General features: G+C 37.5%; 1 protein-coding gene across 1 annotated transcript; it reads left to right on the top strand.

The window, feature by feature from the left end:
* Positions 1 to 15175: 15175 nt before the first annotated feature.
* On the top strand, positions 15176 to 16168 carry LOC116589926 (olfactory receptor 11H6). The gene has a single exon (XM_032341662.1). The coding sequence runs from the start codon at positions 15176 to 15178 to the stop codon at positions 16166 to 16168; it is 993 nt and encodes a 330-aa protein (XP_032197553.1).
* The last annotated feature ends 1619 nt before the right edge of the window (positions 16169 to 17787 follow it).

Here is a 17787-nt window from a genome sequence, read left to right as displayed (position 1 = left end):
TTCAGGGGAGGAGAATTTGATGTCTGAAGAACAAGAGAGTGAAGGAGGTGTTTACTTCATAACTTCTTTTGAACTCTAAATTCTTTGGTATATTGCCTGAGTTATTTATTTAAAAATAAATTTGAAAATTTACTTAAATTTTATTATTAAATATTACATATTTATTTAAAATTTATTTAATTCATTTAAATAATATATTTTTAAAAAATTTAAATAAATAATAATACAGTTGTTTTTAAACAAAAAATAACTTTCTAGAGGAATTTTCTAATAATATGATCTAGAAAATTATTCCCCCAATACTGCCTCAACAACTCTAGGAGTCCATAGGAGCCTATTCATGTATTAAAAAGTAGAAGTTAGGTCCAAAGAACATCTTCACATTTTTTCACTGACTTTTTGGCACTTCATAGAAAATCTGAGATGTGTTTTTTTCCTCTTAGAGCTTCTACAAATATACTGTGACAAACTGTAACTACTGTATCATATTTACATTTAACACCCCCCCCCATTATTCAACTATATACTCTTGTTTTTGTTGTTGAGCACTTACAATACCAGATATTGAACCAGGAAATAAATTTGATACAAAAGTACATAAGAGACAATTTTTTCCATCATAGGGCTCACAGTGTCATAGTACAGATGCATAATAAAATTGCAAGTGTTTTCTTTTTGTTAAATGGTACAAGTGCAATAATGGGGGAAAGACTAATACTTTTAAAGATCATGAGAAGTAGCATGTGTGAAAACATGGATTTGTGTCATGTAAAAGCAGATTAAAGCATAGCTAATCATAGGGCATTTTCTTTTTAAGAGCACACCTCAGGTTACAGAACAAAAGTGTTTCTAATAAAAGGCATCCATACTGGTAAGGAAGAAGATAAACTGTCAGTATTTGCAGATGACATGATACAGTGCACTGAAAACCTTAAAGACTCCACCAAAAAATTATTAGAATAAATGAATTCAGTAAATTTTCAGGACACAGAACTAATACTGAGGAACCTACTGTGTTTCTATATACTAATAATAAAGTAATAGGAATATTAAGAAAACAATCCCACATAACAGTGACACCAAAAGGAACAAAATACCTAGAATTAAACATCACTAAAGAGGTGAAAGACCTGTACTTTGAAAATTATAAAACATTCATGAAATAAATTAAAGATGACACAAATAAATGGAAATATAGGGGCACCTAGGTGGCTCGGTTAGTTGGACATCTGCCTTCAGCTCAGGTTATGATCCCAAGGTCCTGGGATCAAGTCCCACATCAGGCTCCCTTCTTGGTGGAGAGACTGTTTCTCCCTCTGTATGCTGCTCCCCTGCTTGTGTGCTCTCTCTCTCTCTGACAAATAAATAAAAATTGAAATTTTTTAAAAAATAAACAAAATAAATGGAGAGATATTCCATCCTCACGTTTTGGAAGAACTGATATTGTTAAAATGTCCATACTACCCAAAGCAATCTATAGATTCAATCTCTATCAAAATACCAACAGCATTTTTCACAGAACTAGAAAAAATAATCCTGAAGTTTGTATGGAATCATAAAAAGACTCCAAATAGTAAAAGCAATCCTAAGAAAGAAAAACAAAGCTGGAGGTATCATAATTCCTGACTTCAAGATAGAGCATAAATCTGTAGTAATCAAAACATTATGGTCCTGGGGGAGGAAGCAAGATGGTGGAGGAGTACCATACTGAAATATCATTAGGTCCCAGGAGTTCAGTTAGATAGTTACCAAACCATTCCAAACAGCTACAAACCCAATGGTAGATAGAAGAGAAGAAGAGCAGTAATTCTAGGAATGGAAAATTGGCCACTTTCTGGAAGGTAGGACATGCAGAGAAGTGAATCTTAAGCTACAGGAAGTTAGACCGTGGGGGGAGGGGCTGGCTAGTGACAAGCAGTGGAGCTGCAGAGCACAAAATTAGAACTTTTAAAAGTCTGCTTCACTGTGGGATGTTGCTCCAGAGGCTAAGTATGGGGTGGAGTCCTCATGGGGACAGTGTGGTCGCAGGACCCACGGGGTCACAGGAAGACCAGGGGTGTCTAAGTGTGGCAGAGACCCCAGGTATCAAAGTAGGGAAGCCAGCTACAGAGCCAAGGAGTGAGCTCTCAGCTCGGGGTTACCTTAAACCATGATCCAAGGCACAATCAAGCCACAGGTCTTCAAGCAGGGACCCCACAGGTGGCAGATCCGGGGAGACTCACCTTCTCCCTCCAGAAGCAGCAGCTCAGGAATGTGCAGCAGAAATCTGCTGGGTTTAGAGATTCCAAGGGGGAATGTGCACTAGAGATAGAAACACTCGGTCACAGGCCGGATGAGCATGGAGTGTAGCTGGAGACCAGGATGGAAGGGATTGACTGCTATTCTCTGAGGGCACACTGAGAAGTGGGGCCCCAAGCTCTTGGCTTCTCCATCATCATTCCTGTCCCCCAAAGCTCTACGAAAAGCATTCAGGGAACTAAAGCTCCTGAGAGCAAGCCTGAGCAGATTACTTAGCCCGTACCCTGGAAAGGGTGGTACAATTCCGCTTCAGGCAAAGATATTTGAGAACCACTGCAACAGGACCCTCTCCCAGAAGATCAGCAAGAACATCAAGCCAAGACCAAGTTCACTATCAACAAGAACCACGGGAAAGCAACACATAGAATTCATGGCTTTTCTCTCATGACCCTTTAGTCTTACAAAGTTAATTTTTTTTTATTTTATTTTGTTCTTATTCTATTTTTTTAACCTTTCCTCTTTCCTCTTTTAATATTTTTAACTATTTTATCTTAACAATACCTTTTTAAAAAATCTTTTTAAATTTTCATTGTTAATAGTCATATTATTTTAAAAGTCATATTTATGTATTATGTTATGTATTTATGTATTATGTATTATGTTAAAAGTCATAATTAACCTTATTTTTGTAAACATATAGGTTTCTTTTTTAAAAACATTGGGATAAAATTTCTTTTAATAGATCAAAATATACCCTAAATCTTGCACATGGCTGTGTTCTAGTCTCCAGCCTAATCACATTCTCTCCCTTTTTTGCTTCTTTTTCCAAACAACTTATCAATTCCTTTTTAAAAATCTTTTTAAAATTTACATCTTTACAGTCATATCCATCCCTTCATCTGTTTATCCTTGTTTGTGTGTGTGTGTGTGTGTGTGTGTTGTGTGTATATGTATGTATATATATATATATGTGTGTATACACATATATATATATATACACACAGACATATATTTTTTTCTTTAAAATGATGGGAGATAATTTCCTCTAAGATACCAGAATAAACACAAAATCAAGTGGATGGCTCTCTTCTATTCAACAGCCTAATGTATATTTTTTTATTTTTTCTTTTCCCCCTTTCTTTGCTCCCCAAATTTGGGTCCCCTTTGATTTGGTTAGCATATATTTTTCTGGGATCTTTGCCACCCTTTTAGTATTTTATTCTCCCATTCATATATTCTTATCTGGATAAAATTACAAGGCAGAAAAACTCACCACAAGAAAAGAACAAGAAGGAGTACCAATGGCTAGGGACATAAGCAGTATGGACATTGGTAATACGTCAGAACTAAAGTTCAGAATGATAATTATCAAGGTACTAGCTGGGCTCAAAAAAGGCATGGAAAATATTAGAGAATCCCTTTCTGGAGAAATAAAAGAACTAAAATCTAACCAAGTTGAAATCAAAAAAGCTATTAATGAGGTACAATCAAGAATGGAGTCTCTTACTGCTAGGAAAAATGAGGCAGAAGAGAGAATTAGTGATATAGAAAACAAATGATTGAGAATAAAGAAGCTGAGCAAAAGAGAGACAAACAATTTCTGGACCACAAGGGGAGAATTTGAGAGATAAGTGATACCATAAAATGAAACAATATTAGAATATTTGGGATCCCAGAAGAAGGAGGGGGCATGAAGGTATATTGAAGCAAATTACAATAGAGAATTTCTCTAATATGGCAAAGGGAACAAGCATCAAAATCCAGAAGGCACAAAGAACCCCCCTCAAAATCAATAAAAATAGGTCCACACCCAGCCACCTAATAGTAAAACTCACAGTCTTAATGACAAGGAGAAAATCCTGAAAGCAGCTCAGGACAAGAAGTCTGTAACATAAAATGGTAGATATATTAGATTGTCAGCAGACTTAGCCACAGAGACCTAGCAGACCAGAAGGAGCTGGCCTAATATATTCAGAGCACTAAGTGTGAAAAATATGCAACCAAGATTACTATATCCAGCTAGGCTATTACTGAAAATAGGAGAGAAAAAACTTCCAGGACAAACAAAAACTAAAGAGTTTGTAAACACCAAACCAGCTCCAAAGGAAACACTGAAAAGGGTCCTCTAAGTAAAGAGAGAACCTAAAAGTAGTAGACCAGAAAGGAACACGAGACAATATACAGTAACAGTCACTTTACAGCCAATACAATGGCACTAAATTCATATCTTTCAATAGTTACCCAGAATGTAAATGGCCTAAATGTCCCAATCAAAAGACACAGCATATCAGAATGGATTAAAAAAAAATCAATATGCTGTCTACAAGAAACTCAGTTTAGACCCAAAGACACCTCCATATTTAAAGTGAGGGGGTGGAAAACAATTTACCATGCTAATGAACATCAAGAAAGATGGGGTGGCAATCCTTATATCAGATAAATTAGATATTAAGCCAGAGATTATAATAAGAGATGAGGAAGGACACTATATCATAGTAAAAGGGTCTGTCCAACAAGAAGATCTAACAATTTTAAATATCTCTGCCCCTAACATAGGAGCAGCCAATTATATAAACCAATTAAAAACAAAATCAAAGAAACACATCAAAAATAATACAATAATAGTAGTGGACTTTAACACCCCCACTCTCACTGAAATGGACAGATCATCCAAGCGAAAGATCAACAAGGAAATAAAGTTTTAAAAGACACACTGGACCAGATGGACATCACAGATATATTCAGAACATTCCATCCCAAAGCAACAGAATACGCATTCTTCTCTGGTGCATATGGAACATTCTCCAGAACAGATCACACCATGGGTCACAAATCAGGTCTCAACTGGTACCAAGATTGGGTACCAAGCTTAAGATCATTCCCTGCATATTTTCACACCACAGTGCTCTGAAGCTAGAACTCAATCAAAGAGGAAAGTTGGAAAGAACTCAAATACATGGAGGCTAAAAAGCATCCTACTAAAGAATGAATGGGTCAACCAGGAAATTGAAGAAGAATTTTAAATATTCATGGAAACAAATGATAATGAAACACCACAGTTCAAAATCTTTGAGACACAGCAAAGCAATCCTGAGAGGAAAGTATATAGCAATACAAGCAATACATTCTCAAGAAGCAAGGCCTCAAGTACACAACCTAACCCTATACCTAAAGGACCTAGAGAAAGAAGAGCAAAAAAAGGCCTAAACCCAGCAGGAGAAGAGAGATCAATGAAATAGAAACCAAAGAACAGTAGAACACATCAATGAAACTGGGAGCTGGTCCCTTGAAAGAATCAATAAGATTGATAAACCCCTGGCCAAACTTACCAAAAAGAGAAAGGGCCCAAATTAATAAAATCATGAATGAAAGAGGAGTGCTCACAACCAAAATCAAAGAAATAGAAACAATTATAAGAACATATTATGAGCAACTATATGCCAGCGAATTTGATAATCTGGAAGAAATTGATGCATTCCTAGAAACATACAAACTACCAAAACTGAACCAGGAAGAAACAGAAAACCTGAAAAGACCCATAACTAGTAAGGAGATTGAAGCAGTCATCAAAAATCTCCCAACAAACAAGAGTCCATGGTCAGACGGCTTCCCAGGGGAATTCTATGAAACATTTAAAGAAGAATCAATTCCTATTCTCCTGAAACTGTTCAAAGAAATAGAAATGGAAGGAAAACTGCCAAACTCCTTTTATGAGGCCAGCATTACCTTCATCCCAAAACCAGACAAAGACCCCATCAAAAAAGAGAATTACAGACAATATCCTTGATGAACACAGATGCAAAAATTCTCACCAATATAATAACCAATAGGCTTCAACAGTTCATTAAAAAGATCATTCACCACGACCAAGTGGGATTTATTCCTGGGTTGCAAGGTTGGTTCAACATCTGCTAATCATTTGATGTGATACAATGCATTAATAAAAGAAAGAACAAGAACCACATGTTACTCTCAATAGATGCTGAAAAAGCATTTGACAAAGTACAGTTTTGATCCTTTCATGATCAAAACTCTTCAAAGTGTAGGGATAGAGGGAACATATCTCAATATCATCAAAGCCATCTATGAAAAACCCACAGCAAATATCATTCTCATTGGAGAAAAACTGAGAGCTTTTCTGCTAAGGTCAGGAACACGGCATGGATGTCCATTATCACCACTGCTATTCAACATAGTACTAGAAGTCCTGGCCTCAGTAATCAGACAACAAAAAAGAAATTAAAGGCATCCAAATCAGCAAAGAAATCTAACTTTCACTCTTTGCAGATGATATGATACTTTAAGTGGAAAACCCAAATGACTCCACCCCAAAACTTCTAGAATTCATACAGGAATTCAGGAAAGTATCAGGATATAAAATCAATGCACAGAAATCAGTTTCATTCCTATACACCAACAGCAAGACAGAAGAAAGAAAAATTAAGGAGTCAATCCCATTTACAATTGCACCCAAAACCATAAGACACCTAAAATAAACCTAACCAAAGATGCAAAGAATCTGGTCAGAAAACTATAGAATACTCATGAAAGAAATTGAGGAAGACACAAAGAAATGGAAAAAACGTTCCATGCTCATGGATTGGAAGAACAAGTACTGTGAAAATGTCTATGCTACCTAAAGCAATCTACACATTTAATGCAATCCCTATCAATATACCATAAATTTTTTTCCAAAGAAATGGGACAAATAATCCTAAAATTTATATGGAACCATAAAAGATCCCCAATAGCCAGAGGAATCTTGAGGGGAAAAAAAAGCCAAAATTGGTGGCATCACAATTCCAGACTTCAAGGTCTATTAAAATGCTATAATCATCGAGACAGTATGGTACTGGCACAATAACAGACACATAGATCAATGGAATAGAATAGGAGCCCAGAAATGGATCCTCAACTGTATAGTCAACTAACCTTCAACAGAGCAGGAAAGAATGTCCAATGGAAAAAAGTCTCTTCAACAAATGGTGTTGGGAAAATTGGACAGCCACATGCAGAAAAATGAAACTGGACCATTTCCTTACACCACACACAATAATAGACTCAAAATGGATGAAAGACCTCAATGTGAAACAGGAATCCAGCAAAATCCTGGAGGAGAACACAGGCAGCAACCTCTTCAACCTCAGCCAAAGCAACTTCTTCCTAGAAACATCACCAAAGGCAAGGGAAGCAAGGGCAAAAATGAACTATTGGGATTTCATCAAGATAAAAAGCTTTTGAACCATGAGAGACTATGGACACTGAAAAACAATCTGAGGGTTTTGAAGGGGCAGGGGGTGGGAGGTTGGGGGAACCAGGTGGTGGGTATTAGAAAGGGCACGGATTGCATGGAGCACTGGGTGTGGTGCAAAAACAATGAATACTGTTACACTGGAAAGAAATTTTAAAAAAAAGAGATAAAAAGCTTTTGCACAGCAAAGGAAACAGTCATCAAAACCAAAAGACAACTGGAACACTGAGAGAAGATATTCACAAATGACATATCAGATAAAGGGCTAGTATCAAAAATTTATAAAGAACTTATCAGGGGCAACTGGGTTTTTCAGTCGTTAAGCATCTGCCTTCAGCTTGGGTCATGATCCCACCATCCTGGGATCTAGCCCTGAATCAGGCTTTCTGCTCAGTGGGAAGCCTGCTTCTCTCTATCCCATTCCCCCTGCTTCTGTTCTCTCTCTCACTGTGTCTCTCTCTGTCAAAAAAATAAAATCTTTAAAAAGGAAAAAAAAAAAAAACTTAACAGACTCAACATCCAGAGAAAAAATAATCCAATCAAGAAATGGGCAGAAAGAAAAAAAAAAAGAAATGGGCAGAAGACATGAACATGAACAGACATTTCTGCATAGAACACACCCAAATGGTCAACAGACACATGAAACCGCTCAATATCACTTGGCATCAGGAAAATACAAATCAAAACCACAATGAGATACTACCTCACACCAGTCAGAATGGCTAAAATTAACAAGTCAGGAAATGACAGATGCTGGCGAGGATGTGGGGAAAGGGGAACCCTTCCACACTGTTGGTGGGAATGCAAGCTGGTGCAGCCACTCTGGAAAACAGCATGGAGTTCCTCAGAAAGTGGAAAATAGAGCTACCTTAGGACCCAGCAATCGCAATACTGTGTATTTACACTAAAGGTACAAATGTAGGATCCAAAGGGGCACGTGCACCCGAATGTTTATAGCAGCAATGTCCACAATAGCCAAACTATGAAAAGAACCTAGATGTCCACCACCAGATGAATGGATAAAGAAGATGTGGTATATATATGCAATGGAATACTATGCAGCCATCAAATGCAACAAAATCTTGCCATTTTCAATGATGTGGATGGAACTAGAGGGTATCATGCTTAATGAAATAAGTCAATCAGAGAAAGACAATTATCATATGATCTCTCTGATATGAGGAATTTCAGAGAAAGGGCGGGGGTTCACTGGGAGTATGGAGGGAAAAAATGAAACAAGATGGGATTGGGAGGGTGACAAACCATAAGAGGCTCTTAATCTCATGAAACAAACTTAGGGTTTCTAGGGGGTTAGCAGGTAGGGTTAGGGTGGCTGGGTTATGGCCATTGGGGAGCATATGTGATATGGTGAGTTCTATGAAATGTGTAAGTCTGATGATTCACAGACCTGTGCCCCTGGGGCAAATAATACATTATATGTTAATTTTTAAAATGTGGATGGAACTAGTATGTATTATGTTTAAAAAAAGATAAGTCAGAGAAAGACAATTACCATATGATTTCATCCACATGTGGAATTTAAGAATGAAAAAAAAATACAGATAAACATCAGGGAAGGGGAAAAGAGAGAGAATCAAACCATTAAAGACTCATAATGACAGAGAACAAACTGAGGGTTGATGGAGGGAGGTGGGCAGGCTGAAGTTCTAAATGGAGGATGGGCATTAAGGAGGGCAGTTGTGATAAGCACTGGGTGTTATATGTAAGTGATGAATCACTAAATTAAATTTTGATTTATGAATCACTAAATTATTCATAAGACCAGTATTACACTACCTGTTAACTAACTAAAATTCAAATAAAAATTTTTAAAAGAAAACAAAGCTAAAAAGAAGGAATTTATCTTATATGTAATAGAGTTTTAACTTGACAGAGAAAGACAAATAGCATATGATCTTCTTGGCAGAATCTAAAAAAACAAAACAAATGCATAAAAAATGAAAAGCAGAATCAGACCTATAAATGCGGTAACTGGTGGTTACTAAAGGGGAGGGATGGAACAAATGGGTGGATGATACAGTATGAAATGAATAAGTCATGGGAATAAAAGTTACAGCATAGGGAATGTAGTCAGTGGTATTGTAATAGCATTGTATGGTGACAGATGGCAGCTATACTTGTGAGCATAGTTTCACATATAAAGTTATTGAATCATGTTGTACACCTGAAACTAGTATTATACTGTGTGTTAACTAGCTAGAATTAGAGTAAAAAATTAAAAATTTAAAAAATAATTTTAAAAAAGAGTGGAAAATTACAAATACACTCCTGAGGCTCTTGAACCATATCAATCATATTATAAATATACAGATATTTACAAAATATTCTCATATCTAGTATCTCATCTCATTTTCATATCAGCCCTATGGAGTACACAAGGAAAAATTATGTGTCTAATATTTAAAATTTGAAATGAGCCCACCAAACTCTCACAGCTATAAGTGAAAACACTCAGGCTAGGACCAAGATTTTCTGTGTCTTATTTTTCTTTTACCACCTTGTCTTTAGGCTCAACTCTGCTCCCACCCATAAAAAGTACCCTGCTTTTATCCCAGGTCACCCCATTTCATATGATGCCTGAATAACCTTCTTCACCACTTCCCAGCCTCTCCCAGGCCTCTTTCAAAAGCCTGATGCTTAAATGCAGTCCTGCTTGTGAGATACAATCACCTGTAATTCAGCTTCTAGTGCCAGTTATCTCTACAAATATTCCTAACTCTCTCTCTAAACCATGATCGATTAATTCCTGATCCTACTGAAATCCCTCCCAAACTTAGATGCTATTTCATACACCCATTCCTTAACCCAGACTTGATCCTCTACACAGTGGTTCTCAAACATCAGCATGCAACAGAAACACATGGCAAGTTTGTTAAAACAGATTGCTTGGCCCACACCAAGTTTCTAAGTCAGAGAGGAGCCCCAGAAGTTGCATTTTAACAACTTTTCAAGTCCCTGTTGGTACAGGGACTACATTCTTGAGAACCTGCTCTATCCTTATACAACCTCACTCCTAAACCCAGTAGTGTTCTCTCCTGGAGTTCTTGTTCCCTCAGATTCTCTGCCTCATCTTGTTTTTCTCCTTCTCCCGATACCAATGTAAGAATTCTTACTTCTGGGATGCCTGGGTGGCTCAGTTGGTTAAGTGGCTGCCTTCAGCTCAGGTCATGATCCCAGCATTTTGGGATCGAGTGCCATATCGGGCTCTCTGCTGAGCAGGGAGCCTCCTTCTCCCTCTGCCTCTCCCTGCCACTCTGTCTGCCTGTGCTCACTCTCTCTGGCAAATAAATAAATAAAATCTTTTTTTAAAAAAAGAATTCTTACTTCCTGCCTTGAGCCATTTATAGTGCTAAACCTTCATTTTTACTAATATTGCATGAGTTAAGTCAACAAATTACAAATCTATTTTTATAGAAGACTAAATTTTTTAAACAAATGTGTTCAAGCTACACTTAAAATTGACAACGGAAATTCTTTACCTTTTGTTGGATACAAAAACAATTAAATAAATTACATATAAACAGAAAATTTTTAGAATTTAAGTGCTTAGAGGTTTGGCACCAAGATAAAACAGATTTATCTTGGAAAGAGAGCTCACCCTCCCAGCCCCAAACCCACTATCCCCCCCTCCCCCATCTCATACTCTCTCTCTCTCTCTCTCTCTCTCTCTATTAACCTGTCCCATTCACTCCTCTCCTCCTTCATCCCTCAGGTAGATGGGGTCCTTAAAGGAAGGATAATTCCACCAAGAGGACAATTTTCTCTGCCTCTCTTGGGTGTTTATTCTGACCTCTGTGCCTTTCTAATCAAACCACCAGGGGAAATATGCACAAATATAGGCAGAATTGGGTGCATGCCCAGAGATACATGAACACATGCTTTCCAGTGAACATGCTGAATGATTAATCCGATTCAGGAAGGACGTGTAAATTTTTAATAATGACTGGCATGAAAGATACATTTCATTTAGTTCAGAATACTAAAGGAAGGAAGTCTATGGGGCCACAAATACTGCTCTCCACTCATGAATGAGCCTTTAGGTTATTAAATGAGGTACTCTTATGGCTGAAATTTCTCTCACATCTTCCTCTTGGAGCCAGAAACACCATCAGGTATGTAAGGAAAGTCTGCCCACATCAGTGTGTCACTACTCCTATATACCCACTGCTGTCAGACTCTAAGAGCATGCTGGTTCTCCTGTAAATCTATCCTCTCTTTGTTCCTTTGTTCTTTACTAAGAACATGTTAGGTCCTGCAGTTCTCTTTTCCTAACACACTTCTGTTTGGGGTAATATATTCACATTAAGGACTCACTCTAGTATCACAAAGTTCCCACTATACAACTCACTTAGGGAACATAGGGTTCAAATCCCTTGGATGTTTTGGGGTGCCACTAAACCTTCAGTCAGAATGGAGCCTGAGTCTTGTACCACTTTGTTTCTAATATTGATCAGCAAAGTTTTGGTTGACAAATATCCTTCGTCAAGGGCAACTAAAGCAGGATGTTCTTATTTTTCAGAATACTTAATAAGTAACAAGTGGGAAATGGAAACCAAGAGAGTCATAAGCAGACTATCTTGTCCTTTTTCATTTACCAAATTTATCAAATTACCAAATTTACAAATTAACCTTAAAAATATAAATATTTAAAGGGAAAAGAATCCCTGCACTTCTCTGGGCAAGAGGCTTAAATCTCTCAAATGAGTGGCTGGGGTTATGAAGGAGGATCTGGCTTCCTTATCCATTCAAATAGAATGGACTTTCCATGCTCCTTGTTTCTCCTCACCTCTCCAACTGTTCTTTTGTTGTATCACTTGAGGTGAGTAGAAAGAAGTGGATTTAAGTTCACCCTTTGAGCTACTAATAGGTGCACTTTAATGCGGAGGAAGAAGAAATAGATGCAGTAAAATTTCAAATAATCTGAGAAGTCCATTTATCCCTTTTTCTGATCCCATATTCCACAGGTAACTAAAATTTCATGGCAGCACAAATGTCAAAAGATCCTGGATATCATGAAATCAGAGGACCAGGAAGGAGGTAAGACTTATGAGGTCTGGTTCCAAGTCCAAAATCATGAACTGGATTTATATTTCTTTTCTTGGTGACAAAAACTTCCTGGCTTGTGATTAAAGTAAATCAATTCATGTCTCATGTCTCTGTCTACTGTCTTGAAAAGCCAAAAATATCTCATTTATGTCAAAGTTGGCAATCATGTGACTCCTCTCATTACACTGATTTATCTAAATTATTATGAGCTGTAATAAATATCTTTTTGAGGCCCACAGTATGTAATTGGGTATGTGCCATGAAACACTGTTCAAGACACTACAGATGTAAGTGGCAGTCTTGATTGCTTTTATGTCGTAAGTTTCAAAAGGGGAAGAATTTTATTTTTCATGCTTACCATTGTGCCCCAGGCCTTAGCACACTGCTGGGAATATAACAGTGAATAAACATGTGTTTAATGCCAGTGAGTAAGCAAGTGAATAATGTGCTATAATTTAAATTCAACATTCAACTTTTTTTTATTATAAGCCAAGTAACTATATTTTCTGACCAAAAGTGACAGCACATGGTCTGACAAATACAAGTATAGTTATGGGGGGTATATTTGAAATTATAGCTCTCCTAGAAATTTTGATACATACAGTCATAGCTATAGTCTATTGAACTAACTTACCTGGACAAAATTTAGATTTTCATGAAAGTCATGTTTAGTCAGAGTCTTTTTTCATCATTTTCATCATTTTAAAAATATCATTAATCAAAACAGATATACAAAGTTGCCTTAGCAATAAAACCTTTACCTTCTCAGTTTGCTCCAGGTTTGATCAAATACTGAGAAGTAGACCTCATGTGCTCTGAAGATTATTTAAATGGCATAAAGATGCAATTTTGTGAGTATCTTAGCAGTAACATTAATAAATAATATGGCAAATTATCTTACATATGTAGTCAAGATATCACTAAATTTAAAATATTTAAAATAAAATGGTGGTTTCACCCAGCCAAATATCTTGAATTTTAACCAGGAAACTTTAAGACAAAGAAATAAGAGTGGATATGGGGCACCTGAGTGGCTCAGTCAATTAGGTGGCTGACTCTTGATTTTGGTTCAGTTCATGATCTCGGGAATTCTCTCTCTCTTTTTGCCCCCCATCCCTTGCTAGATAGATTAGATAGATAGATGATATAGATAGATGATAGATAGATTAGATAGATAGATGATAGATAGATAGATAGATAGATGATAGATAGATAGAGAAAGAAATAAGCCTGGATCAATAATTCTAGAGAAGTTGTTAGCAACATCCAAATTTATACTCATGTCTCAATTCCTAACTCAGCCAGTATGAGGACAATCTTTCTGGTCTCGGCATATCCTAAGATGACCTTTCTAATTCGTTATTTAATTGAGGTAAAAGCAAGATGATGAATGGAAAGTTATGGTGTTTAAGGCTTAATTCCCAGACAAAAAAAGAGAGAGAGAGAGAGAAGGAAGTGCACTGTTTTGTATACTAGACAAAATTGGCATATCCAGCTACCAGTTACCTCAAAACTCTAGCCATGATGTAGAATAGTGCAGCTTAGGGGGAAACAAGCCAGGAAAAATGGTGGTATCCAGGAAAAAAAAAAAAGTAATGTATATGGGACATAATAGCTTCCATCTGTTATTTAAGCCCCCTCATCATCACCATAATAGAAGAGGAATGAGACTTATTTTGTATAGCTTCAGCAAAGGAGAGTACTAGGATCAATGCATAGAAGTAATAATGGAGACAGATTTTGCGCAACATTAAGTACTTTGAAAGAACCAGATTTCCTCAGGAGGGAATGAGCTAAATTGTTCTACAAATCCAGATGCCACCTAAAAGAATGTAACTTAGGGCTACATAAATAATTTTCACACCATTTTACAGAATCCTGAGGTTTCTAGAGCACCTCCCTCAGAAACAGAAAAGCAAGGGAGCTCAAGACTCCCACCACATAGTTCCATTTATCTGCTTTTTATTGGACTTTAGTATGTGAAATTCTGAGTAAGAAAACAATTTTTTGCTTCATATTTCTATTCAATTTTGTTTCAAAGTAGAATATATCCAAAGTGTATACTTACATGTAGGATATCCAAGAGGCAATGATTTTAACATGTAAGATGATACGTTACTAACTCAGGCTTACAGGAATATTTGAAACGAAGTGAGGTCTGCTCTAAACCAATCTCTAAATGAGGAGTGTATCTAGGAGCTACTGCCTATTTTTGCACGTTTAAGTAAACCCCTTAAATTTCTCTGAGCCTCAGTTTTCTTTTTTTTTTCTTTTTTTTTTTCTTTTTTTTTTTAAGATTTTATTTATTTGACAGAGAGAGAGATCACAAGTAGGCAGAGAGGCAGGCAGAGAAAGAGGAGGAAGCAGGCTCCCCACCCAGTAGAAAGCCCAACGTGGGGCTCAATCCTAGGACCCCAAGATCAGAACCTAAGCCAAAGGCATTGGCCCAAATCACTGAGCCACCCAGGTGCCCTGAACCTCAGGGTTTTTTTATTTGTTAAAGAGAAGGATGAAGCACACCTCCCTACAGCTCAAAGAGTCATTTGGAAAACCAAATGAAATAATGTAAAATAAAAACACTTTGTACATTAACAAGTATATTGTTAGCAAAACCTAAAAATGTTTATTATTATTCACTCCTTAGTTACTTCTGTTTCTCTAACAGTTTTGGAATCCCAGAATACAACAATGCATTTTGTGACTGAATTTGTCCTTCTGGGTTTCCCTGGTCAAAGGGAGATGCAGAACTTTTTCTTCTCATTCATCCTGGTGGTCTATCTCCTCACCCTACTGGGGAACGGGATTATTGTCTGCATAGTGAAATGGGACAAGCGTCTTCACACACCCATGTACATCTTCTTGGGAAACTTTGCCTTCCTAGAGATCTGGTACATTTCCTCCACTATCCCAAACATGCTAGTCAACATCCTCTCTGAGACCAAGACCATCTCCTTCACTGGCTGCTTCCTCCAATTCTATTTCTTTTTTTCACTGGGTACCACAGAATGTTTTTTCTTATCAGTCATGGCCTATGATAGATACCTTGCCATCTGTCGCCCACTACATTACCCCTCCATCATGACTGGGAAGCTCTGTGTGATCCTGGTCTGTGTTTGCTGGGTGAGTGGATTTCTCTGCTATCCAGTCCCCATTGTCCTCATCTCCCAACTTCCCTTCTGTGGACCCAACATCATTGACCACTTTGTGTGTGACCCAGGCCCACTGTTCGCACTGGCCTGCATCCCTGCTCCTTCCCCTGAGCTCATCTGTTACACCTTCAACTCACTGATTATCTTTGGGCCCTTCCTTTCCATCCTGGGATCTTATACTCTGGTACTCAGAGCTGTGCTTCGTGTTCCTTCTGGTGCTGGTCGAACTAAAGCTTTCTCCACATGTGGGTCCCACCTAATGGTGGTGTCTCTATTCTACGGAACACTTATGGTAATGTATGTGAGCCCAACATCAGGGAACCCAACAGGAATGCAGAAGATCATCACTTTGGTATACTCAGCAGTGACTCCACTCTTAAATCCCCTTATCTATAGTCTCCGAAACAAAGACATGAAAGATGCCCTAAAGAGAGTCCTAGGATTAAGAACTAACCAAAACTGAGATGTTTTAGAGGGTATTATGCTAAGCAAAGTACGTCAGTCAGAGAAAGACAAATATCCTATGATTTCATTCATATGTAGAATTTAAGAAACAAAACAGATGAACACAGGGGAAGGGAAGGAAAAAATAAAATAAAAACAGAGAGAGGTAAACCATAAGAGACTCTTAACTCTAGAAAACAAACTGAGGGCTGCTGAAGGGGTGGTGGGTGGGGAGATGGGGTAACTGTGTGATGGGCATTAAGGAGGGCATGTGATATAATGAGCACTGGATGTTATATGCAACTGATGAATCACTAATATCTATTCTTGAAACTAATAATAGACTTTATGTTTACTAAATTGAATTTAAATTAAAAATGGAGAAAAAAATAAAGAAAAGCAGAATTTGTCACTTCTGACCTTAATTATTTATAAAAGCAATAAAAAATGGCTTCAGTAATTCATGTTCTGGATCATACTTAAGTAGAAGATACATTTTTCCACAGTTCCTTAGCAGTTCAAGTTCAGCTCACCAATGAAAAAGGCTAAATAAAATACTGTAAACATGCATACTTTTCTAAGTAATTACATTCTGTTATTATATGTATGTTATTTGTCTTTGATGTCTCTTCACTTGTTTAATCTTAGCTGGTGTAAAGAATGAAATGCATGCATACCTGGAGCCTTTCAATAGGTGCGTGATCTTCTAAGTTCAGAAAATATTCTTTAAAAACAATGGACCAAAGGGCTGCAAAAAAATTAATAAATCCACCCAGTAAAAGACATTTGCCATTGTGTAAAGCTGTCTTTCACACCAAAAACAGAGTAGGCTTTATACTTCCATTACGTAAAGTACAAACTCTTCCTCCATTCAAATCCCTAATTCACAACACTGCCCATTCAGTCCCTAACCCTTGCACTTCACAATAATCCAGGATCTATAAAGAACTCCTTAAACTCAACACACACAAAACAGACAATCATATCAAAAAATGGGCAGAAGATATGAACAGACACTTCTCCAATGAAGACATACAAATGGCTATCAGACACATGAAAAAATGTTTATTATACTAGCCATCAGGGAGATTCAAATTAAAACCACATTGAGATACCACCTTACACCAGTTAGAATGACCAAAACTAGCAAGACAGGAAACAACATGTGTTGGAGAGGATGTGAGAAAGGGGAACCCTCTTACACTGTTGGTGGGAATGCAAGTTGGTGCAGCCACTTTGGAAAACAGTGTGGAGATTCCTCAAGAAATTAAAAATAGAGGGGCGCCTGGGTGGCTCAGTGGGCTAAAGCCTCTGCTTTCAGCTCGGGTCATGATCCCAGGGTCCTGGGATCGAGACCCACATCTGGCTCTCTGCTCCTTGGGGAGTCTGCTTCCTCCTCTCTCTCCGCCTTGCCTCTCTGCCCACTTGGGATCTCTGTCAAATAAATAAATAAAATCTTTAAAAAAAAAAGAAATTAAAAATAGAGCTTCCCTATGACCCTGCAATTGCACTACTGGGTATTTACCCCAAAGATACAGATGTAGTGAAAAGAAGGGCCATCTGTACCCCAATGTTTATAGCAGCAATGGCCACGGTCGCCAAACTGTGGAAAGAACCAAGATGCCCTTCAATGGACGA

This window comes from Mustela erminea, chromosome 5, assembly GCF_009829155.1.
Source record: "Mustela erminea isolate mMusErm1 chromosome 5, mMusErm1.Pri, whole genome shotgun sequence".
Classification (NCBI taxonomy): domain Eukaryota; kingdom Metazoa; phylum Chordata; class Mammalia; order Carnivora; family Mustelidae; genus Mustela; species Mustela erminea.
This window is presented reverse-complemented; position numbering and strand designations above follow the sequence as displayed.